General features: G+C 36.9%; 1 protein-coding gene across 4 annotated transcripts in view; it reads left to right on the forward strand.

The window, feature by feature from the left end:
- Positions 1 to 27529, forward strand: part of si:dkey-215k6.1 (transmembrane protein 132C) — a 296798-nt gene that overhangs the window by 88085 nt on the left and 181184 nt on the right. For all 4 annotated transcript variants that reach the window (XM_067439361.1, XM_067439363.1, XM_067439364.1 and 1 more), the window contains one exon: positions 1973 to 2858. In XM_067439361.1, coding sequence (XP_067295462.1) covers positions 1973 to 2858 — 886 coding nt within the window. The remainder of the gene's footprint in view (positions 1 to 1972; positions 2859 to 27529) is intronic.

Consider the following 27529-nt stretch of genomic DNA (forward strand, 5'->3'; position numbering starts at 1 on the left):
ATCGCAATTTTAATATTTCTAATTCAAATAAACTTTCTATTCATCAAAGAACCTTGAAAAAAGTATCATGGTGTTAACTAAATTATTAAAACGCACAACCATTTTCAGCATTGATAATAAGAAATGTTGCTTAAGCACCAAATCAACGTATGGAATGATTTCTGAGGAATAATGTGATTAAAAAATCCAGCTTTGTCATCAAAATATTACATAAATGTAGTGATTATTTTAGTATATATATATATATATATATATATATATATATATATATATATATATATATATATATATATATATATATATATAACGGTTTGGTTCGTTTTTTTTGCTATTCTATTATTAGGCAACAGGAACAGAAAAAGGTTAAGAAGAAAATGTTTTTATTATAATACTTTCTTTACTTAAAAGATTTTACTTAAAAACCTTACTTAAACTTAAATTTACTTAAAAAAAAGCTCTTGTAACCATTCCCAGTATATTGTATAATATAAAATAAATATGTATAAAGATTTACAGTGGCAGCTCAGAGATGTACAGCAGCATTTAAGTATGAAATTGAATGAATAAATGTAGTCTAAAATTAAAACTACATAGTCTTTAATATACAATATACATTGATTGAAAGCTACTGTATATACTTTATTCAAGAGCAGTGAGTGATTTTTCTCTTTTAGCTGTTTTATTATCATAATTTTAGAGGTGATCTGTCCCTTTAAGGATAAGTGTTCACAATCCTTAGGCTGCGCTGCTAAGACCTGCTCGCATCTCGTATTCAGACACACAATTTTACTTTCATTTTAGACATAACCGACCGACTATGTTTATATTAGGGCCGGGAAGCAATAAAAAAAAAATCTAATTAATTAGAGGCTTTGTAATTAATTAATCGAAATTAATCACATTTTAATTGCATATAAATATTTGACCTGAGAACAGTGAGAAGTAATTTTTCAAATGGATTTTTAGCATACCATTGAATAATGACTGAATAAATAAGCTTAATCAACAAAATATTGTTTATTTTTTTCAGTCCAGCAGGCCAGTGCAATGTTTGCCATTAAGTGTAGCAATAGCATATTTGTGATATTTGAGGCTCGATGTGCTACGGTGATACGCAGATTCCTTGTTGTATAGCTTGCACACAACAATGCTCTTGTCGACGCTTCAATCCTTTCGTTTTTTTACAACAAAATTTCCCATCCACGTGGCCGAGCAGCACTCGTGAGCGCTAGTTGGTGTTCCAGTATAATCGGTCCGTCGAAACTCATTCATTGAAAAACGTTCCACGGTGCAAAAATAAGTGTGGTTAAAATTATTTATTTTTTGCATCTTAATTAACGCGTTAAAGTCCCGTAATTAATTAATCTTAATTAACGCGTTTAAGTCCCGTAATTAATTAATCTTAATTAACGCGTTAAAGTCCCGGCCCTAGTTAATATATGTTAATCTTGTGTGTATTTGACAGTATTAGCGCAGTAACCCAGTAATCACGTGTGTGACAGGCGCACACACTCACACCCTAACTTTAGTGCATATGATTAGATATTTGCTCATAACAGCGCGTAGACTCACAGACACACTCAAAAACAGGCAAAATAAACTGAGAGAAATATAAATAATTAATTAAATGCAAAACCGACAAAAACTCAATTCACAAGCGCGTATTGAATTATTACATTGAGAATTTCTAATAATGTATAATTTTCTCTGTAAATCTTTCTCTTTTCTTACTTGCTACTGTCTGTTGCTCTTAGAACGTCAACTTACTCTCTACACACACTTATACATTTATCTTTCCAAAGACCCTTGGCCTTAATTTAATTTGTTTCTCTGTAAATAAATGCTCTTGTTGAATGAGATAAAACAAAAACCAGGGGACACTTTAAATTATAAATAGAAAGCAATTATCACTTGAAGTGTCTCTGAAATTAAATAAACATACAGATAAATCTTTTTCTTTTTCTTTCCGCAGTGTGTGAGAGCAGGGGTGGAGGTAGTGATCTCGTGCCCAGGTTCTCCTCATCCTTGCCCACATACCTCCCCGTGTCCTGCCAACTGCAGGGTGCAGAGTCATCCTTCTTTCTCCGGGAGGCCACACAGGAAGTGATGCGTAACGGGAGCTTGCAGACACGCAGCGAGCCTCTCTTTCTCCACTTGCCCGATTCTGGCCCCGCTCCTCTGTTGTCAGTTAACTGTAGCTATGGCAACCTCACTGCAGAGGCGCCGGTACCACCAGAGCTTCTTCAGGGGGCGCTTCCACGTTCCTTCCACACCTCTACACACCTCACGATGGGCTGGAAGGTGAGAGCGCACCTGGTGAGCAGGAGGATAGGAGCTGATCACCCTCAAATACAGGTGTTGTTTTACCTGACAGGCCGCAGATGGGAGGACATGGATCTTCCTGCGGAACTACTCCCGTGTATCCGCGTCGTTGGGATCCGTGATCCAGGGGAAGGTGCCGTGTCAACCGCATGCCGACTGGAGGGAAACATGGGAATCTGTGTAGCTCAGCTTGGCATCCCTACGACCTGGTTTAATGCCCCTCCGCCACGTAGACGCACACAGGAACCAATTCCCATCATGGTGGAGTTGCACTACTCCATCCTTCCTCCAGAGACCCTGGGAAAAGAATGCATAGTGGGTAGGGTGCAAGGAAAAGCCGTAGGACAAGAAGGGGATATGCAGAGGATCGGGACAGTGACTCTCACCACTGGGGACAACAAAGCGCCCAGAAACCGACTTAAACTGAATGGAGACGTCGAGATTCTGGCACCTCCCAGCTCAGTTAAACAGGGACAGACTGTGGGATTTCAAGTTCTAATGAATTCTGCTGCCACCACTGAGCAGTTCACACTGAGGTAGGACAAAGTACATGCACACACCTGTATAAAGGTTGTATGTCTTGTGCCCATATACTGTTCTCAGTAGGGATGTAAAAATGCATTGATCAGACAAAAAGCAGCTCTTAATTCAGATGACTGGAAAGGTAATCTATAATGACAAATTAAGGAAATGAGTATGCATTTCCACTATCAGACAATATCAGTATCGACCGATGCGAATAAATTAAGTAATCTCAATGTAGTTGAATCACTATATTGTGCATTCATATTCATATTAAGTGCAGTTTTAGTAGTCTTTAGTAAGTCTAGTTCTGTGTTCATAGAACGTGTGAGTGGAGAGTATGTCTTTCAGTTGCAACTGAGATGATGTGGGTGACAAATGAAAGTGTGCATGGCTCCATTTTTGTTGATTGCATTGTCACAGATGTTTTTTGTTTAGTCGTTTCAGGACTGTTTGCAAGAATTGTGGCTTGAATGCGAACACTGTAAATAAGGGGTGTTCAATCCTCTCCTGGATGGCCATCTTTCCTGATGGAGAGTTTAGTTCCAACACATCTGCCAGGAAGTTTCTAGTAATCTTGAAGACATTGATTATCTGGTTCAGGTGTTTAATCAGAGCTGGAGCTGAACTCTGCAAGATGGTGGCCCTTCAGGAATAGAGATGGACACCTCTGCTCTAAATGAACTGGCCATCTTAAGCCGGGTGCACACTGTGCGATTTTGGCCACGATTTGGCCGTCTGGGACAAATTTAGCAAATCCTAAAAGATTCCTCAGATCCTAGGCTAAAATCTGACGTCTTTGGTCGTTAGTTTGACATGTTCACCGGCAGCCGATTAACGAGCGCTGCGATCAAATTTTACCTCAGACGAAATTCTGGCAGTGTCAGAAGATTTGGCACACAATCCTGCAGTGTGACTTCTCCTACGACGACAGTCAAATATCTCCGTTTTTCAAGACAAACTATGACCAAAACGAGTACTAGAGATTTCTTTGTAGCCAGCATTTCAGTCCCGCGTGTAATTCAGCTCACTGTCACTGAACGCGTCATTCATTGATGATATAAAACTCCGGGTGAGTTTTCTTGCGCGCGTCCGTTTTTAGCGCGCCTTAACTATCGTGCAGTCTGACATTAATGCCAACTGAGATCTTACAGTGTGACATGGCGATCATGTTCGTACAGTCTGACAAGGGACATTCGCAAAGGATTTTGAAAAATTGCACAGTGTGCAGGACCCATTAGGCTACATCCAAGTTTTTTTTTTAGCGTAAAAAAACAAAACAAATAAATATGCATAAAATACATTATTTTTAACCCTCATTCTGACCCTTGTTTTGAAGGGGAGGCTCCTTTTTCATCAAAAGTTGCTTTACAAACTTTCCATCACGATATGCCTTGTTTACTAAGCAACATATAATGCCTTATTTACTAAACGCAATCTGGGATGCCATTAAAATGAATCATTCACTTCTTTCCAATGCTTAGATTCGCAAACAAGCTGTTTAAACTATGGCTGTGTGGCTGACTGTGGCTTTTACATTTGTCCTTGTGACGACAGATTCAAGTGCGTGGAGGACAGAAACTGAACATGCATCTGGTATACTGAAACCCGTTTGTCAGTGATTTATAAGGGGTTCTATTTGCTTTTGATGTGACACACACACATCCAGTGTAGAGGAATGTCTGCCGTTAAGCGACTGAATGCTCCTAGGCAGGGCCTATGGTGCGATAGTATGTTAACTATTTTTTAATGCGGCGTTCCAGGCAACCCGTGTTTTTCAACCTTCAACCTGTGAAAGTGCACTGGTACGGCAGTCAAACTCGTTGCTTCCCCTCCGTAAACTCTTACTAGATCGATGTACTCCCAGTTACGAGTTCTGTCATCACAGCCTGCGGGAAAAAAAATGGCAGCCCCTACGGATGCGGTGTTTGAAAGTTGTACAATAAAAACCAAGTCGTTTATTAAAATGAGGTATTGCTCTAACGTTGTTTATCCGCAAATGTTATGCATTATAAGCCGCTTTTCTAGCGTTACCTAGTTTCCAATTCATTGAGTACAAAAATAAATTTATTTCCAAATAAAATAACATAAAATAAAACGTAAGTTAAGGTAAGTAAGGAATAAGCACCTTTGGCAATAGAAATGATGTTAAATGAGCATAAGGACCATAAGGTCCAGCATGCTTTGTTTACATCTAGCTGTCACAATTCCTGGCGCTCAGGCAGTTTGGCGTGACTTTGCCTGGAACACTACAAAGTCGTGAGTCGTGGTTTGAAGTTGTAACTTACGTTCTCAAAAAACGTAACACAGAATAAGGGTGCCTGGAACAGCCTGGAACACAGCATAAGGGTTTTGAAAAGGGTTAAAAAAATCACCTTGCCGTGCTTGCAAAAAACTTTATAAAACAGAAAGACAAAACATAATATTCTTTCATTGTTCTTCTGGCATGATTATTTCATTACTAAAATATCCCACCACTCCCTGGTGCATTCAGGACGCACTCAATACTCACTCCATGTATGATCTAAAATGCAACTGTCAACATGTTTTGATGCAGGACAGCAATTACAGTAATGTGATATAAAGATAGTACAAAGTAATCTTTGGCAGCAATATGAAAGTAAATAACAGGCACAACAATGGCAGTACAACCACAGACATACAGCGTATGGGCATAATATGCATTACGTGACTAAATGACTGAATTACTTAGAATACCTCCGCCACAATTTAAAGGGACTGTATGTAAGAAATGTATTTGAATTAATCATAAAATGGCCCTGATATGTCACTAGACATTAAGAAATCATGTTAATTTCAAATACTTATATAACTGACAACAGTAGTCTGGCCAGAATATTGTCATTTAAAAGTTGTTGTTGCAGCCCTGAACTGATGTTGATGTTGACATGTTGTGTTTTGGCTTGAAGCTCCACCCTCCACCTATCTACCAATCACAAAGTCAGTAGTGTTTCGGAATCCGGGTTGACAGATCTGCTCTAGTTACCACAGCTGCAGCTACAAACGTTCCTGCCGGATCCTGCAGCCTATCTGGCAACCTCGAGTCAGGGGGAGAGGGGATACATCGCTCTACAGTCATTTGAAGACTGTTTTGGCCACAATCTTACATACACTTCCTTTAAAGGTCCCGTTCTTCGCGATTCCATCTTTCAAACTTTAGTTAGTGTGTAATGTTGCTGTTAGAGCATAAATAATACCTGTAAAATTATAAAGCTCAAAGTTCAATGCCAAGCGAGATATTTTATTTAACAGAAGTTCCCTTTCAAAGCCTACAGCGAACGGCCAGTTTGGACTACACCCCTGCACTTCCTGCAGGAATGACGTCACTAGAAAAATTTGCTGACTAACCCTCCGCCCACAAGAGCACGCAAAATAGGGGGCGTGGTCTAGTTGCTCTCCCACGTTGAGAAAAGCGCATTCAGCATTAAGATAAGAGGCGTGACCTTTTCCGGCAAAGTGCGCTAAGCTGTTGTCCAATCACAAGACGGGAAGCGCTGGCCCAATCAGAACTCGTTACGTATTTCTGAAGGAGGGACTCCATAGAACAAGGGAATCATCAGGCCGTTTTTAGGACAGAGGAAACAGCGCTGTACAGATAAGTAAATTGTGTGAAAAATACTGTTTTTTTACACGCAAAACATGAACTCATGTTATATTGCACACTGTAAACAATCAAAGCTTCAAAAAACACGCGAAGAACGGAACCTTTAACGCGTTTTCACATTCATCCACTCTGGTTAGCTAAAAACATTTTGCCCTGGACAAATATGTCTCTGTGTGGATGGAAAGCCAAAATTTAGAGAAAAATATAATTTTTTTGAATGTATCCGGAATAATGTGTATATTAAAAACATGACTCCATTACAACTAATTTGTGAACGTAGTAACCTGTTCCATTTTCACTTTGTTTTAACTTTTGTGTTTGTATTTGTCCATTTAAGGTGATTATAAAGAGTTTATTGTCGTTATTTTATTATATCATAGTTCATTTCAAAATTTGGTATATGTTCACAATCAAGTCAGAGTCAGAGAAAATATTTACACCCATAGAACTCCCATAATTCAATGCTAACAACACACATGCATGGCGTTTGCCGATCTTTAAAGTCGCAGTTCACACTTGAACACACTGCTGCTCGCTCACTTACTGGCAGCTTTTCATTCTGAGGCCTTAGGGCTTTCCCAGACATATGATAGATTAGACTTATTCATCAGCGCACAGATAAAGCAGAGCTCCAGACTACCGGCATACACGTCCCACCAGCTCCGCTCCTCTCTATCACTGCTGTTGGGTTTTATAATAGGCAATAATTAGTCTCCGCCATCAGGACGCAAGGATCATTAAAATGGATGAAGGAGTGCTACATTGTGGTTGTTTCAGGGGGTATAACAACCGAGTCTCATATAATCACTGATAAGAATTTAGGTGTATATTTACATCTGTACACAGTCATTATTACTGATTTAGGAGGGCAATGTTTGCTTGTTAAATATAATGGTTTACTACTTAAGCCAAGAGACATCTTCTAGTTTGTTTTTTAAAGTCTGTGTGATGCCATCTCAGTGTATTTATGTCTAGGATCGTGGTTATCTGCAGGAGAGTCGCTATGGAAAACGTCTCTCCTATCTCAATTAACTTCCGTCAGCAGAGAGACAGATGCATGCTGGCAGAGGAAGATGCTATTGTTTCTGCTAGTTGAACAATGCTGTGACATCAAAGCCACTCCTGCTGGTGTCGTTTGGGTCTATAAAAGATGTGTGATGTCTTTCATTTCGCCACCTGCTATCTGTTTAGATGGAGAAAATGTTTCCTCTACCGATGATGGGAAAAGTCTGCCAGCCGTTGTTTGTTTGTTTGTCTAGAAAATCACAAATTTCTGCCCTCATTGTTGCAGAGGGGGAGATTGAAATAGCTAAAAATAGCTTCATTTGTTCCCGCTAAAATCAAAACCGAGTTTGTATAGTTGGTATTTTTCTTTGTTTGTCTGTCATACACATGGAAAAACAGAGGTCTTTGAAAGCGCACCTCTACAGATGTTTGAATCAACCTTAAAAAGACGACACTTTTATACATTCTCTGTCTTCTGTCACACAGTCTAAACATAGTTTATAGAGTCAAGATCAGTGGTCCCCAACCAGGGGACCTTAACATACTTTCAATGGGGCCTCAAGATGACTTCAAATTATTTTAAGGCAAAATGAGCATTAAAAATGTAGATATTTCTAAGTATTCTGTTATTTTTTGTAACGAAAATACATATTTCTAGTTAATACAAGCTCAAAAATATTGAAGTCAAAAAGTTGTGAATATCTGTTCTATACTGAGACTTTAGTGGATATACAGATTTGTTTTTTTGCATAGAGGCAAATGTGATCTGACTAGCTTCTAATATTTAGATTTCTCTCAATTAATATAAGCACATCTACTGGCTTGTTTACAGTACATCACACTCCTTATATTGCGACAAGCTGTTAGACAAAACATTCACACACAACCTCAGTCAGATAGGCAGATGGCTCATTTCGTTTTGTGCGGCGTCTAGGAGGAAGTTATGAGTAGTGATGAATTAGAACATCTCATTTGATCCCAGTTTTGGAAATAATTCTTCTGTCTGTCCTGTTCCTTCATGTGTGCCACACAGCTGTCAAATAATGTACGTGTCGTAATGTGATGCTTGGTGAACAAAACCGTGTGTTTTTCTCAGATGATTTGCCATGTTTTTCCAATTTTAGTACTTCAAATCAGTAAGCACAACTGTCTAAACTGTTTTGCATAGCTTACTATTTACCAGATTTGCTCTGCTTTCACCTAATTTGCAAGGCTAGGTTCATTAGTTTATTTTAAGAACTAGAAAACAGACACACACCAAACCAGTCATTAACCACAAAAACAGACAGAACTGTCATTATCGGATAAAACAATGTAGTAATAGTTAAAGTTACATTTTTGGTGGGCAGATGCTATTTGCACCCTGCGTAAATAATGGTGAATACTATTAGCATTTTGTCTAGTAACATGCACATTAGTAATGTTAGAAACGTTAGCAAAATAAAAAAAAGCAAATGCAAAAACTGTTTTCAATATTGATGATGATAAGAAATGTTGAGCACCAAATTGATTTATTAGGATGATTTCTGAAGGATCATGTGACACTGAAGACTGGAGTAATGATGCTTAAAATTCAGCTTTGCCATCACATGAATACATTACATTTTAATATATATATTAAACAGTTATTTTTAATGGTAATATTTCATCTACTTTTTACATGAACATTTTAACTGTATTTTTGATAAAAGACATGCAGCCATAAAAGACTTTCAAAACATCTTTAAAACATTCAAATATCTTAATGATCCAAAACTTTCTAAAGGTCATGCTTATGAACTACAATATATATATATATATAGTATAATAATTGAATTGATATAGTTTAAGTGCATTAAGTAATGTTTCCGAATACATCTGTTAAATTTAAAAACTTATCAGTGAATGTTGAAATTAACATTTTGTAAGATTAATAAATGCCTTATTGTAAAGTTTGACCAGTATAACAACTCCATATTATGTTAAGCACATGTCTGCATGCCTCTATTACTTTATCTTGTTTTTAACTGTTTTTCTCTCTCCACCCCGCTCCTGTTTTCTCTCTTCTTCCAAACACAATCTGCATTTTCATTCTTTCTGACTGCGTAAGGCAATCACAGGACTTTGGATTGGATGTGTTGTAGATTTCATCTGCTTACACTTTGTCCATGGTTAAATCAGAATGTAATACAGAAACCAAATTTGAGACAAATATTCAGGGTTTTGTTGAGAGTTTTGTAATCACATCTGGAATACACAAGTGAATTCTGAAAAACATGTTGTTTCTGTGCTTTTTCTCTGGTGATTGGTGTGGGGCAGGGGTAAACATACTTGTACACAAATTTTTGAAGAACAATTTGCATCACATTGTTTTTGCATAGGTCTGTGCAAACAGTGTCGCCAACTGACATGCACAATGTGCGAAGATTGAAGTGTGTCAGGGATAGTTCCCCCCAAAATATAATTTTAATATAATGTATTTACTCAACTGGAACTTACTGTGGAACACAAAATTGGGTATTATGAAAGTCAGTGGAGTCTTAACAACTTTGTATGGGCAACAAAAATTATGAAACAGTCACGAAACATCTTTCAAAATATATAATTTTGTCTACCAAATAATGAAGTGACCTTTTTTCTGTCCTGATTGAGCAGTTATTGGGAGTAACAGAAAACAGACTTCGTTTTGATCTGCTGGGATTCTGTAGGTCAGTACATCAACAATGCGATTTTTTCATGAAAATAATGAGGTTGATCAATGAGAGACTTTTACTTCACATTAGGTGCCAAAGACATTGCTAGTGCTAGAATTTCTATGCTAATTCCACAAAGCTGCAAATCTTATGCGTCCTCACAGAGCTCTGCTTTAGCCAAAACAAAAGCCACTATAGCATGCACATGCACACACACAGACATTAGAAGAGGTACTATTAAGGACATTTACTTGATTCTGCCTCTAAACCTTGCAAAAACCTGTAAACATTTAAAACATGATTTGATGATTAATGACCATGTCGGATATTTGGATAGTCTCTCCAAAATATGCTCATGTCAGTTTTTGACTCGTTTCATTGTATTTGTGAGGATATTGTCACAAATTTGGCCCTCGCAAGTATATTTAAAGGGGTGCTGAATTGAGAAATCAACTTTCCCTTGAGCTTTTGATATATAAAAGGTGATGGTAATAAAATAATATCCAAAGTTTCAGAGCTGAAAACTTCCTTGTTAATCAAAGAAAAGCTTTTATAGACACCAGGCCCAGAAAACGCTCGTGTTTTCGCATCTTGACGTCATCGACTGACGAAACACCGCCTCTACAGAATAATAAGCACGTGTAATTCAGTAGCCCTGCCCACCGACTCATGGAGGTGTTCGGCTCACGCTAGCCAGCAGCAATAAACATGCCGAAGAAGAGAGCAAGATATTGTGGAAGAACACAGTCACAGCATAAGCTTCCTTCAGATCCTAATATTAGGAATGTGTGATACTTCATCTATATTTTTAATGAAGTTTCCGCTCGCTTCGGGAAGACATTATACGCGTGTGTTCATTTAATTTCACTGCGGAATCGTTTGTAAAGTCTTAGGTGCTGGATTTGCAGACACAATGTTGTGCCTTCTATATTGATCCGGCAGGAATGGTGCAACAAATCGACTTTTTTATATGTAATATTAGTCCCGGAGCTGTGTGTTTTCCAAGACGGGCTACCAAAGCATAATGGAGCCCATCGGCAGGCGGTGAATCTCAAATAGTGAAATAATATTCCTTTCTTGGTCTGTGCGCGGTTTGTGCTTCTATCCATCAATCGGGCGGGCCATGTAATACATAAATAATATGCCAATCAATCGCAGGCAGCGGGTGGATGACAAATACATCATTGTGTTTGTTTAATAAAGACGTTTACGAGCCCTGTGGTTGAAAGAATCATTCCGGTTGCCGCTTTTAAAATAATCCCTCCCTCATGTGAACTGAACTGACAGGGGAGCTGGAGCTCATTAAATATGCACATCTTATCCAATCCTAGCCATGGGCGTTTATTTCCAAGTCTCTAGTGCGGCACGCCCATCAAAACCCAGCATTGAGGAGAGAGCCTCAAAGCTAGTCTAGAAAATTGCCTATTATTTATTAGTTATGATGTTTTGGAATGTAAAAACCACACAAACGTCATTAGTTGACCTCAGACAACAGTATATATATATATATATATATATATATATATATATATATATATATATATATATATATATATATATATATATATATATATATATATATATATATATATATATATATATATATATATATATATATACTGTAACATTTTCATTCATTAAAATAGAATAAACATTTAACTGAAATAAAACATAACAAAATTAACTGGTTGCCAAGACAACATTTATTGTTTTCATTTATTGTTGACATACTAAAATTCTTAAAGAAACTAATAATAAAAACCATAGACATATATTTTTTTAATTAAGAAAATGACAAATGCAACAAAATTACAAAAACTTTAACTAAAATGAAATATACAAATAAAATCTAATTTGAAATATTAACATAAACTATAATAATATATTAATGATATTAAAATAATACTATCTATACACTAACACTATCTAACACTCTATCTATACTATCTATATTTATGTACACACACACACACACACACACACACACACACACACACACACACACACACACACACACACACACACACAATCGCTCTCTGGGTCTGCACCCAGCCATTCTGTTAATGTCTGTCGTCCAACGTCCCACAGTGCATCAGTGATGCGGCTGCCTACTAGTGTGGCCTAATGTTCAAGCGCCCACCACTTTACCTCCATAAATCTCTCTTTCTCTCTTACTTTTTATCTCTCCAATAGTGTGTCTTCTCTCTCATCCTCATTAGCCAACTCTAAAATATTCATTTGAACAGACACTGAGCATCATTAGTCCCTGTTAGAAGACATGATGTATAAGAGGAGGAAAAAGACTCAGACCTACAGGATCTCGAGGGAATTGGTCTTAATGAAAATGAAATCCTACTCAGGATTTTTTTTCTTTTATTCTGCTCAGCAATACACAGGCAATTTCATTGATGTATATACAGTATTTGTGTGTGTGTGTGTGTGTGTGTGTGTGTGTGTGTGTGTGTGTGTGTAGTTTGGATGACCTGGCCATCCATTTAGAACTACAGAAAGCACTTTGTTTCCTCTCTATCTCTCTAAATGTGCGTGTCTGTGTAGTTAAGCTGGCCTGTAGACGTGATAAGTACAGGACTGCTGGGTAATTACCTTCAACAGGAGAGGTGATAGGAAGCTAAACGTGTGTATGCGCATGATTGCATTAAACTGCGATGTAGATGGAGGGTCATGGGCACTTGTGGCTTCCCACCTGTGCTGGAGCTTGTCTTATTACCCGTCTGGTCTCATTTCATATCGTTCTAATCTCGAATGCACTTAGCGTGGCGCTTTCAAACAGAGAGGGCAAGGCCTATAGAGAGAGAGAATGTCTGCAACAATCTCCTGCAACTCTGTTCGTTTTTCCCTCTTTACCAGTCTCTCTCTAACAAACACAAACACACATATCAAGCTCCCAGAAGAGGCTGGGAACTTTTTTGTTGTTGATCTAGCTGACTTTTGATAGCAGCATTGAGTGGGTTCAGTTTAAACGTGTGTAAAAGGTAAGCTGTCCCTGAGGGCCTATGTACCATTCATTCAGGTGTAAAACCCCTTCAATCTCATTCCCTGAAGACCTGCAGTATTTAAATCTTGCATACACAGGGAAGCGTCACGATTATGTGAAGGTTTTTAAAAACAAAAGCTCTGTAACAGCAATTCTAATGGCATTGATTTAATGCTAAGGAATTTTTCACCCAAAGAATATCAACCAGCTTCTCAGAACCGACGCACCTTTTCGGTGACTTGAGAGCTGATGGTTGAGATAACAGACCACACTGCTAAACAAACCGCCAGCATTAATGAATATGTTATACTTTACAATAAGGGCAGAGGAAATTTCGAGGAGAAGTTATAGAACAGATAACAGTCTTAATAGATATATTTACAATTATATAAAACAGAAACAAAGCACAAACATTTGCTTGAACAGCTGCAACAGCAGCGCATTGAAAAATTATTTATTTACCTTCAACTCCCTTTGCATAAGACAGTCCTTCCTCCCCGTGTCTCCCCAACAATTTCCATTCAGAAATTAATAGTTTTATTTAGCAAGCATTGCATTAAAAGGATCAAAAGTGGCAGTAAAGATGCTGTTTATTTAAACATGTCAAAGTTTCCATGAAAATACTATGCAGCACACAACCATTTTCAACAATGACTGTTTACATGGACAGCAGTAATCTAATTATTTACCTTATTCTGAATAAGAAAATGTTTTGATTAATGTGTTACAAGAGTTGCTTTTAGAATATTCCGTTCATGTTCCAGTTTTACATGTTATAAAACATAGATTGATTAAAGCCCCCCCCCCCCCCCCCCCCCCCCCCCCCATATCCCCCTGAGACAACAGATTTATGCATTTTATTTCTGGAAAAATTCCAATTTGCCAAAAATAGCCAATATTTGGCCAAAGGCTAAAGACTACAGCCAGCAGAGGGAGCCATTTCCTCATGTTTTAAACCTGCGCATGGAGGATGGAGCTCACACTCAGAGCTCAGCTCACACTCAGAGCTCAGCTCGCAGCTACAGGCACTCATTTAAACGGAGCTATGGTGAGCAATGTAAGTCTTTAAACTTCTCAAATTAATTTCTATGAAAGTCAAGCTTGCAAAGGCATGAACTGTAACGCGCCAGACTGAACTCGCGTTGTGAATGTATGCCGCGAGTGAAGCGATTACCTCAGCTCGCGTCACGAGAGCTCATCAGCTCATCAGTCAGTGCTCAGTGCTGTGATACTCGCGCGGTGACTCACTCATTATATTGAACAGACACGTTCAGTTTTTAATTTTTGTGTCTTCTCTAACTCAGTCACAGTAATCAAGTTGGTGGCTTTGGGAATGGCCTCACAGGGCAGCGAAGCATTCTGGGAATTGTAGTCTTTCATCCCCATGAGAAAAAAATACATTTTCTGTCTTTTCTCAGTCTAGAAGGCACCAAATTCAAAAATAATTTCACATTTCTACTACATTAATGACCCAGTTTAAATACAGATTCATCTTCCCAGCGCTGAAGTACTCCTTTAATGGCAATTCATTACGTCCCCATGCCACGATACGCTGTCCAACGTCATAGCATGACTTTGGCTGGTCTGAAATTCAATGGGTCAGGAAACCTGCTGTAATTTTAACTGCAAGTGTCGCTGTTGGCCACTGTTACTTTATAAAAAAACGAGTGATTTTTATACTTTTTAATGTATTTTTTATATTTGTTGTTTTATTTTTGTAATATATATTTTTATATATTGAGAGAAATGAGAGAAACTGCCTCATTGTCTCCTTCTTGACAGCATACATTCCGAATAATAGCTTTGATTAATGAAAAAAAAGGTTTAAAAATCGTGATTGTTTGGATTGTTTTTTCCTGCCGTCGCCACAGGCGTTCACTGAATGCTCCATATGTCTAGCGAGTCTAGAGGTTTCTGAACACTGTTGTAAGCTGACAGTTTGGCCACAATTATTAATATGGGATTACAGATACAAAATTATTGTACTTACTTTTACAATGAGCAGAATAATTACAACAAAATAAAAAAGATCTATAGAGGAGACAAGTGTCAGAATGAGCAGCCAACAAGACATGCCACCCATAGCAATGTGTTATGGCAACATTTCAGACTGACAGATATGTAAAAGATAAACGGGAATTTTCTAACTTTTGAACACTTTACTAGTTTTTACACATTTTTATATTAATTATAATTCATATTCTGTTTTATTAGCCACAATATTATTGATGATTGTTGAAAGGGGCACTTTTGATGAATTTTCACTGGGACTCATAAGGAGTCCCCAAAGCCCTCCCCTCTGCACTTAAAGTTAATAGTTAGATTATGGTGTGTACATGTCTGTAATGCACTCCGATAATGCGATTAAAATAGGAATACTCCTACATACTCTTTTAATTCGATTTGCGTTTGCTTCGAGTATGAATTTATCCGGATTTAGGTAATTACAAATGAATCTTAATCAAAGTATTGTCTTTATCAGGTTAGTATTTTTGTGGAGTATTGTTGTCCATGTAAACAAACTCACTGATATTAATAAATGCTTTCAAATCAGTATATTAGAATGATTTCTGAAGAATTATGTGACTCTGAAAAGTCATGGCTGCTGAACATTTTGATTGGGCTTTGGCACTATCACCAGCACCCTGTGGGTCGCAAAAAGGGATAATAGGCACAGATTGCGCAGATTGACAACCTTTCTTCCACTCCAATTACAAAAAATAGAATTTGATTTTTGTGGCATTTGTTTTGAACAGACAGAACAGCAGGCTCAATTTGGTGTGAAGCCTGAAGTGGTGTGAGAGGAAAAACATACATAATCAAATCAATATAGGCTAAGAACATGTGTGCAGTAAAGCTTGCAGGAAACACACAGATTCCGTCCCTGCTGTTGAGAGCCAGAGAGAGAAGTCAAGAGACAGTTAATAAAGGTGCATAGGCACTCTGGGACAATCTCAAGTCAAAAGCATCCCGTCTGCTTATATTTTCCCATTCAGAGGGCCTAAAGGAACATCTTGACCCCTTGATCAATTTCTGCTAAACATGCGCCCTGGCGGTTAACCTAAAAAAAGGACAAAAAAAATCATGTTCTATAAAACCTGCAAAAAAGACAGGCCTGGCTGCCAAAAGAAAACAGCCTTTGCTTGTATCGCACACACACAAAAAAATGGTAGAAACACAACTTGATGCCAAATCTGAATGGCAAATAAATTAAAGAAGCATTTTCTTTCCACTCTGGACAAACCATCAGGAGTTTACACTGAAATCTCAATTTTAATAATTTCTTGTATTGATGAACTGATATTCTTAAACCCCATAGTCTATGCTGTTTTCAGTTGATGCAAGAACAAAATTTCATTAAAATGTCACTTATTTGTAGTGTGCCTTTCATCCGATAAATCGCAATAAGCTTTGTGCTTTGTTGGTTTTGAAATTAAACAAATTCTGTCACATTTTATTACGAAATTCAAACAATAAATGCAGTTTTGGCTCTTTTTAATATGGTGTGACAGATTGCTGAAGCGAGGCAGCAGCTTTACTACTAGTTATAGGACTGAAATAAACATGAATGAACATCAGAAGAAATGCTGAAATATTCAGTAGAACTTTTCCTAGAGAAAAATTGCCATGTACTGTGCCTGATATGTATCCAACTGAAATGAATCGATAACGAATTAATCACAAGCTTGTGAATCGAAATTGAATCGAATCTAATACCCAGCCCTGTAAGTTTTAAAGGGGGGGTGAAACACTCAGTTTCAGTCAATCTCATGTCAATCTTGAGTACCTAAGAGTAGTATTGCATCCTTCATATCTCTAAAGTCTTTAGTTTTATTATATTTATAAAAGAAAGATAGGTTGTACCGAGTCTTTCCGGAAAAAAACGAGCGGCTGGAGGCGTATCGAGTGGGCGGAGGTAAAGAATGTCGAGTACGCACAAAGCGGTGACGTCCTCAAGTGTGGAGAAGAAAACGCTACACTAAATCAGATTCAGCTAATACAGATATGATCCAGAATCAGAACCGGAGGCTGAAATAAACTGAACAGGAGAAACAGCAACATCAGGACGTCCGTCTCTGTGGTATGTACTGTATTTAGTGGCCTGTCAACATTTGTGTGTCTTTACTCGCAGTTTATGAGGACATGATTCGGTTTATGGACTATTGTATGCGACTAAACCTTAGCAGTAGCAAGCAAAACGGTTCTGCACATCAGACTAGTGTAACGTTATATATAGAACAACAATGGAGTAACCGTTAGCGCATTTGAATGACGAAGCACGCTTTGTGAGAACGTCCCGGTTTATGTTTGGGTGGTTTTACAATAAACAAACTGACACCTATAGTGGTCAGCTAAACAAATATATTTAAACACACAATAGATCGCATGCTCCATTGATAAATTAACTAACGTTATACACGACCGTGTCGTTTACTGATGTTTACTTACGCGACGATAGCCAACAGCACAGACATTTGAAGCAGTTTTACTCACCGCCTGCTTCCAAAGCAGGACCGAACCTTTATCGTCACCACTCCAACAAAAACACACTTCTTTGGTGACTGTTAATTTTGTGAAGTCCTGACAGCAGTGACCGTGGAGATCCACTTTTGCGACGCGACTGAAGCGTGATGTTGTGCCGCTTCCCGTCATTTCTGCGTTCAAATCGTTTCAAATGCAGCGCTGCCTTCCCGGAATGCTGTGCTGAAGCGTTGAAGTCGCTTGACGTCACCCATAGGAATAAATTGAAGCGCGGTGCTACAGACGTGTTGCACGGACGAGTGGATCTGCACCTTGAGAGCAGTGTTTATGGGCGTGCATTTGCTCTTTCGCCTCAGTCACGCGCACGTGCACCCTACCGGGAGTCCGTATGGCCCATACAAAGACCTTCTTTAGTTTTTGAAACTTTGTCTATGTTTAGGATGGGAATCCAAGTCTTTAACAGTGTAAAAAGCTCAGTATGCATGAAACAGCATTTCACCCCCCCCTTTAAGGTTTGCTGGTTTTATATGGTTGAAGCTGGATCTGCAGTTGAGGTACTGTAGTTGTTTGTCCTGCTGATAAGTGCTTACTAGTTCTTGTCAAAGTTGACATGGACAACCTCAAAATGCCCATTAAATGAGTGGCAAGAGATTGCCAACGATTTCCCCCCAAAACAGTTGGCAAAGCAAATTCTTGTTAAGCTAAGCAAAAATGTTGCATAGCTGAATAAATTATGCTCTTGCTATTCAATGTTTAGCCAATGTAACAGTACAGAAGTAATTTTCTTTAATGCACAGTGTAACCCATCTGACACTACAGATTTTACTTGCCTTTTGCAAAAAGTACTCCTTTAATACCATTTTTACAGTCGGACTTTTCTTATTGTAATGCAAAATGCATGCAAAAATGTCAACTGATATGTTGGATGTAAAATTGAGTGATAGGGTTTTAGAGTAAATTATGAACTAATGATTATATTGGTATACTGTTGGTGTGAATAGGCCTTATTCATGTAGCTCTGAGAGGCTCAAGTGTGTCTAACTGTAAGTTTGAGCTGGTGTTTGTATCTGTTTTAGAGCTGAGGAATGAAGGATCTTAGCAGCAAGACTCTCTTTTCTGCGCACACAGTGCAGAAGGGTCTGAGAGTGTGTATGCGTAGGTCTGTGTACTTGGGAGGAGAAGGTCAAGATAACGCAGATGTTTTAAGAGCTCTGCAACCACTATCTGATCCTGACTAAAGCCCTGTGATCCCCAGTATCTCTCTTCTCTCCTCCCCCTCTCTCTCTCTCTCTCTCTCTCTCTCTCTCTCTCTCTCTCTCTCTCTCTCTCTCTCTCTCTCTCTCTCTCTCTCTCTCTCTCTCTCTCTCTCTCTAGTATCTCTGGCGGTTTCTTCTCTCACTGACCCTCTGTCCTCCTCTCTTTGTTTCCCCCTCTCACACACTAACATACAGAGTCACAGAGTTTTGTTTACACTTGCACTGCAATATACGTATGCATGAAAAATGACAAAAATCTAAACATGCATACAAGATTGTAATTATCAAATATATTGAATAAGAAAATGTTTTATATATATTTTTCAGAATATAAATTGATTTCTATTAGTTTTTTTTCTAGCATTGGCATATTTATAAGGATTATTGATGTTAATTTTATTTATAAACTAAACGATATATAGATTAGGATATAGATATATATATATATATATATATATATATATATATATATATATATATATATATATATATATATATATATATATATATACATACATATATATATATTAGGTCTGTCAAGCGATTAAAATTTTAATCCAATTAATTACATACTCTGTGATTAATTAAAGGGCTGATGAATTGAGAAATCAACTTTCCCTTGAGCTTTTGATATATAAAAGGTCATGGTAATATAAGATTATCCTGTAAGTTTCAGAGCTGAAAACTTCCTTGTTAGTCAAAGAAAAGCTTTTATAGACACTAGGGCTGTCAAAATTGCTCAAAAATTACGTTCGAATATTCCCTCTAAAACAAACACGAATATTCAAACTATTCGAACATCTGGTGCGGATTTTGTCAATGACGCGCATTACGTCAATAACAGGACAAATTAATACAAAGAGACATATCTATCAACGTATTACTTACAGAAGAAAAGTAAATTATACTACTCTCTCTCTCTCTCTCTCTCTCTCTCTCTCTCTCTCTCTCTCTCTCTCTCTCTCTCTCTCTCTCTCTCTCTCTCTTCCAAATATAGCAGGCTTCATTCAATGATTGAAACAAATATTATTAATATTAATTGAAGTTTTACAGCTATATTGAACACTCCGAGCGAGCTGAGCTGTGCTAAACATGGAACTTTTCCTTGACATGAAACGGTAAATAATCACACCAGTGAAAGTAGTGCATTTATCCTTTATTCATGCAATCTCTCTTCAGTGAGTACAGTAACCTACAATTTAGTGTTTCTGGTATGCTAACTTGTGTATGCTGGTATGCTATGCACTTTCTGCCATCTTCACTGCAAGACGCGTCCACTTTCAGCAGTGACTCCTATGACCTGTCCCTGAACCCCCATGCACGCGCTCACTCACAAAGCAGACAGCCACGCCTCTACTACCGCAGGGTTTTTTCCAGGTTTTTTTATATATATTTTTTAATTTGAATATAAATTTTCTTTGAAAGTTTTTTGAAATTCCAAAAAAAATTGTTTTTTTTGAAATTCGTTTTTTAAAAACTATTCAAATATATATTCGAATTTAGAATATTCGTTGACAGCCCTAATAGACACCAGGCTCAGCAAACGGTCCTGTGGTTCATACTGATGTCATATTACTGATGTATATATAATGTGTATGTAATATTGTTTTTAAGCAAGTGGCTGGTAAAACCATTGAGTGGCTGGTAGATTATATATTAATATACAAAAAATACATATAATACATTTTACAGATGGTGATACTGAATATTTTTTATTTATTTATGAAAAATATACAGTATAATTTATTTATTATATTTATTTATGTATACGGTTAATTGAGGTTTATTTTATTAATTATTAATTTTATTATTTTATTATTTTATTAATTTATTAATACCATATTTTTGGTACATTTATACAAGAAGTGTTCATATAGTTTCTTCCTCTCCCTCTTTTTTCCCTTCCACATACTAACAGTTATTTTTTAAGGTTGTACATCGCAAGAAATAGATATTTTATCTTGTTTTATAGTATAACCCCCCCTTAAACATTCTTATAGTAAAATAAATACTATATAATGAAATTTATATTTGAATAAAAGATAATACAATGTATTTATCATTTTAAACCTCACTATATTTTATTATATTTATGCTAAAAACAAGATGGATATACTGATATTTATTTTTTTATGGAAAACTAAACACTGACAATGATTCACTGTATAGCCTAGCACAAAGGTGTCTAATTATTTCAAGACATTTGACTAATTATTACTGATTATTTAATTTGTTAAATATTGAATTTACTTATTACTGCTTTTAAACGAATTGTTGTGAAACCAGAAACCTTTTAGTTACATATACAAAATTGTGATTGTCAGTCAAACGATATTTGGATATTTATCTATAATAAATCTTGTGAAACCAAACAATAACATGAAGTTAGGACTAAAAAAAAAAAACGACACTATTCATATAATTTAAATTATTTCTCAGTAATGATTCTCAGTCTACTAAACTGAATCTGTCTGCCTAGATTTCTGTCCATCTCTGTCTATCAATCTGACTGTTTTGCATGTCATACTGGTTAGCAGATTTGAGTCTATTTATTGCATGTGGCAGGACCATTCATCGAGAGAGAGAGAGACAGCCATCACATCCATCAGTGTGACGATCAGAGCCTAGAAGAGTAGTAGTCTGCGCATGCAAGCTCCTGTCGGTCCCCTTGTTTATCAGAGAGTGCGATGACAGCAGAGATTCTGTGGTTTGACTAATCCTGTCAGGAGATCCTTAACTAGTCGGAAATGAAAATAAATCACAGGAGGCTGCCAGCACTTTTCGGCTCCTGTTTAACCTTAGCTTAAGTCCGGCTCTGGATTAAACTTAAAAACGTTCTTGTTCTTCCTGCGCTAAACCTTTGACTGTTTGAAAAAGGGCTGTGTAACTTGTCTTACTACCTCAGTGCACTCCTGTGAGCTCCTGAGCGTTATGAAGGTGTGTGTGTGTGTGGAAAGTGAATGAATCTGTTCTGGTCATCCCTTTCTTCTCCAGCCACGCTCCGTCACTCTGTACAATGAAATTTCACCCCTCTTCTAAGTGTGAGGGCACAGGTAGCAGATCTAAATCTGTGTGAGCGTCAGGTTGCTGTGAGTCCCAAGAAGGCTGCTGTGGGCCAGAGCGTTTGAGTTCCATGATTTGGCCTGGAGTGAGGAGCACTTTTTGCTTTTCTTAGTATCTGTGTTTTTTCTCCACCTAGAATCATTCTGATAATGCTTTATCACAACCATAAGACATATGAACACAGGGGTTTTAAAACTGGGGTCCTTCAGGGGGCCCAATTATTATTATTATTATTTTAATTAAATAAATAAAATGTATTAAATAAATAAAACGATTACAAGTTTTATTATATATTATATATTTTTAATTAAATAAATAAAATGTATTAAAAAATTAATTTATTAAAATTGTATATATGTTGTAACACTCGTAGATAAGGGAAGGAAGGAGGCTGGAACCGGCGAACATTTAAATGACTTAAATTAATAAACAAAACGAAAGTAACACGGGCAGCCCCTCACAGACGACTGGCCTTACACACATAATACAACATAAACAAAACCATGACATTAAGTCCAGGCCTGGTCCTCTCTCCCTTCACTGGTGTCACTCGTCCTTATATGCCTCATGAGAGGACTCGCTCGCTCGCTCCTCCCACGTCTCTCACTCGTCTACCTCTTTATATATATATATGGGCTGTCAATCGATTAAAATATTTAATCGCGATTAATCGCATGATTGTCATAAGTTAACCGGTGATTAATCGCAACTCAATTGCAAATAGCAGTTATAAATGTTTCTTAAATTAAGTTTAAATTATGTTTTAACACTCTAATCAGCATGGGTATGGACAAATATGCAAATATACGTTTATTATTAGTGAAACCATACTTATTCAATAATAATGTTTATCAAAGAACTTGTTCATGTGTATTAAGCAACCCGATCACACATAAATGTGTATAAATAGTACGAGTGTGCAATGTCGTGGAATGTATACGCCAAAACTCATTTTGGCATGCATATGATATGCTGTTTTTCGCGTGCATATGATACGCACTTTATGGCGTATATATGACACACTCTTGGGTAGGTTTAGGGTGATGGGGTGGGGGGTTCGTATGTATAATACGCCATAAAGTGCGTGTCATATGCACGCGAAAAACAGCGTGCCATAGACACGCCAAAATGAGTTTTGGTGTATACATTCCACGACATTGCACACTCTTACTATTTATACGCATTTTTGTGAGAATACCCTGATATTAAGCCTAAGCTTAACATTTCAGAATAAGCAGTGATTTCTCTCATTTTAAGAATATAAATGAAGGTAGTTTTAACACTGGCAGATTAGTTCAGAACAGGACACAGATCGTATGAAAAATTGGTAATGTGAAAGCTGTCATGTGGACCTGAGAACGCACCGGTACCACACCATACCTGGTGCCGAACTGTGTATAACAGCTCATATTGTATAAAAAAAGTAATATGATTGTAATATTTTCCAGAAAATATTTTAATACATCTTTGACTTTGGTACATTGACAAATCAATTTTACAATAATCTTAATATTTTTCACCAGCCATATAAGTGCTTGCACATCAAATTATAAAGAAAAACTTTGTTTCAAAAGTTAGGGGACTGTAAGATTTTTTATTTATTTTATTTATGGAAAAGTAAATATATGGTCACCAAATGACCATTTATTTATTCACAAATACCCAGGGTGTGAATCATAACCGGTCTCAATTCAGTTTGATTATGATTATCATGTCAACAAGTCGATATCACAATGCGTTGTAGTCTCAATTTTCAATAGTCAATGAATACAAGCACAATGTAACAAGTTTGTTGTTATGGGAAGGAGGAGGCACGTTCAAATTAAAATACTTAAATACTTTAATAAATAAACATAAACTGAATGTAAAAAACACACCTAATACATATCCAAATACAATGTAAAATCCAGCCACACAGTCAGATAAATGAGCTCCCTTTTTATTTTATCTGCTCCAAGAAAGTAAGTTTCCTGAATGTAGTGAACATTAAACACAACTTAAGTCTGAACACCGCAGAGAACAGGAGCATTTACTAACAAACACTAGTAAACACTAATAGTGCAAGACAACAAGTTGTGCACTTAAGTCAGAGAAATTTCAGTAGGCTATAATCGATTATGGTCTATGACTGCATCGATGCAGAGTCGTCCACGTCCACATCACGATACAACGCGATGAATTTCTACACCTCTAACAAATACCGTGAAATGTTATTACAGTTTAAAATAACTGTTTTCTATTTAACTATATGTTAGATTTAATTGATTCCTTTGGTGGCAAAGCTGAATTTTCTAAAGAAATGACTGTTGTGCCAGTCACATGCTCTGCTCTGGATGCTGGTACCGAGGTTTATGTACCTGTCTACAAGTATGAATGCCCTTCCTCTTTGTAACAGCTTTAATGAATGGCAAGGTTTCTGTCTGACAACTTGCTTGTGATGTCCTACTCTAAGGACAGTCATCAAACCTGCTCTGACCTTGAGAGAATATTAGCAGCTGAAACTCAGGATTTGAAAGAGAGATACATATCTGCATTTGCGTTTGTTTTGACGGGACAATGTTAGAGGAAGAAGAGGTGATATTTAAACGGTGCTGTTTTGCTGTCATAGTCAAGGTAAATCTTCCGGCTCAAGATCCCAAATTAACTTCCCCCCAGGTGGTTTGAGACAGCAGGGAGAATGAACCAGTTATTTTTTGTAGGCAACAAATAGCGTCGCATTTGCGGAGTTGAATAGATTCACAAATGTCAGCGTGTCAGTAGCTATTGTTTCATTTTATTACAAATTAACTGAGCAGAAATGTAGAAAAACCCAACAAAGAGTATTTGTAATTGTAGATCATATAGAGATTAAAAAGAAAAGTTAAAACCTGTGCTTCAGCATTGCGCCCTTGCAGGGCAATAACTGTAGCTCATAGTAACTCCAGCAGAACAGTCCGTGTGGTTGGTGTACTTTAAGTTGCTTTGGATAAATCATCTCTCTAAATGAGATATAGCAACAGATAACATCCAATAAAAACCCATATTGATGTAGGAGGCTTCAGAAGAAGGCTGCGTTGCTTGGGGGAGTTTTTGGCAGATATGAATGAATAAGATCACAATAAGAACCTCTAGAGGGAAACTTCAATAAGGAGAAACAAACAAAATCAAAGTGCCTGTGTAATTACAGTCAGGAAAGTCAGAAAGCTTTTAGAAGATCACTGAACATCAATATACATGTCAACTTTTATCACTGCCTCATGCAAGAAGATAGAACTGAGTGATTATGCCCTGCTTTTATGCACTGTTTTCCACTGTTTAATACCATGGTTCACATAAACATCAAGGGTTTTTTATACAATGTAGGATGAAATGTTCCTACTGTAAGGCTAAAACTTACCAACAATGGTCACCATGAGGAAAATGGACCAATAAACATACAAATAATGCTTCAGTTAAAATGTAAAATGCAGGAAGATTTCTGTGTTCGTTTAGGGGTAGAGGTTAACGTTAGACAGTTAGAGGATATAAAATATCATTTGTTTAGTTTAAAACAAAAGAGGTCAATGCAAAGTACCCAACATTACAATATAACAGCCGGTGTGAGATTTAGAACAACCCTTCCTTGCTTTTTTTCTCAGCAGTGAATCCCAATGAATATATTTACAAATACAAAGTTATTCTGAAGGATTTCTCTTGGCTGTGATTAATCAGTCATGCGTGACTGTACTACTCTAAGTGTGTGTGTGTGTGTGTGTGTGTGTGTGTGTGTGTGTGTGTGTGTGTGTGTGTGTGTGTGTGTGTGTGTGTGTGTGTGAAAAGTGTAATGACGATTGTGGCCTTACGCTTGTATGTATTATTAAACTGGTTGTATGGTGTAGAATTTTCCATTAAAAGAAAAGCATGATATAATTGTCCCACTTTGCCCTTTATTTCAAACGTGGCTTAATTGCAATAATTGCAGGATTACTTGATACTTGTCACTTCTTCACTTCCTCCAAATACTGCCTTTAGACTATATATGGTCACAGACAATGCAAAGTTTTAAGAGCAAAAATCTATTTTTTTTCTTCATTTCTTTTTAGTGTAATAGTTATCAGCCCGAATGACAAAAATAAAAAAAATACATCTGTTTTTTTAAAAACATTTTAATAAACCTTTATTAATGTACAGTTTGAAACTCACTCAAATTTGATTTTTGGATATGCATTTCTATCTCAACAAAAATATCAGATTTCCCCATTTGAGACTTAGCGGTTAGCAATATAACATCATTCTCAAAGTACAGTAGTGTCTACACTCCAAGAAAAGTTCTTATTAATACAGCGCAATATATTATGTTAATATGAAGGAGTTTTCCGTATAGATTTTTCCATCAGGTTTTGACACATTGCATTGTGTTGTTTTAGGGTTAAAGAAAGTGGTTAATGTCCAGGCAGAAAATTAAGTCATCACTGCAGCAATCAGTGTTGATTGGATATTTGATATTAACTATGCTCTCTGTTGAATTTTGTTGTCACGTGAGTATTTGAATGCACAGAATAAGATTAAGATGAAGCAGCAACTGCAGTGAATTTAGCTGCAGTGTTTATCTGGCCTGTTCCAAACTCTCCTGTGCTGAATCTTCTGACCTCACTGAACAAGAAAATGTCCTTCATCTCAATGGAGAAAAGCCATAGTCAGTACTCCTGTTTCTCTTGTATAGTTCTGGTCAGGTGTGACTTTCCAATTTTTGACTGTATGGACTGGTCTGTAAAGAAGGATTTTGCCCTTTGTATTATACTTTTATTAATATGCAAATATTTTTGCTGAGAAAAAAATAATTTGAATAAAATTTTAATTTCGAATTTTGCACAATAATTTCCCCCTTCATTAACAGTTTTTCACAAAGACATGAATAGATTTGATCTTTTAATGTGATGATACTTGCAGATCTGCAATACCAGTATATGCTAATACCCGGCTGCTTTTAAAGCATTTTTAAACACTTCGATAAGACATTGCACAGCGTAGACATTAATCATTAATTATAATGCGAGTACCTTAACTGTGTTACTAACTGTACTGCTTTATAGATTTACAGATTTTTAAATATAAAATAGTTGTTTTATATATTGTTTTATTTAATAGTTTTAAATATAAAATATAAAATGATGTGTCCGTACACTGACTTTTTTATTTCATGAATAAATTGGATAAGATAAAGTGCCCCTATTATGCTATTTTATAGTTTCCTAATTTAGTTTTGGAGGTCTCCAACAACAGGTTTACATTTATCAAAGTTCAAAAAACTGTTTCATTTTCTCATAACATACATTGCACATCACCACAGTGTTCAATGATTCTTAAACGACTCAATGGATGATTCAGTCTCTCTAAGGCATGCAGATTGGATATGACATTTGAACGTGTAAGCAGAACGTTGTTAATATATCCGATAATAAATCAGAAATGTGCATTTGCGTCTGCCATGTAAGCGGTCAAATCCGATATTCTCCAGTAAATGCGAGTCGTACGTCATTGAAAAAGGGACGGAGGCGATTGACGTCAACTCAGGTGGACACGAACTGCGATCAACGGCTCTCCTCTTTTTCTCCGCCTTACGAGAGAA

The sequence above is a fragment of the Pseudorasbora parva genome, chromosome 3 (genome assembly GCF_024679245.1).
Source record: "Pseudorasbora parva isolate DD20220531a chromosome 3, ASM2467924v1, whole genome shotgun sequence".
Lineage (NCBI taxonomy): Eukaryota > Metazoa > Chordata > Actinopteri > Cypriniformes > Gobionidae > Pseudorasbora > Pseudorasbora parva.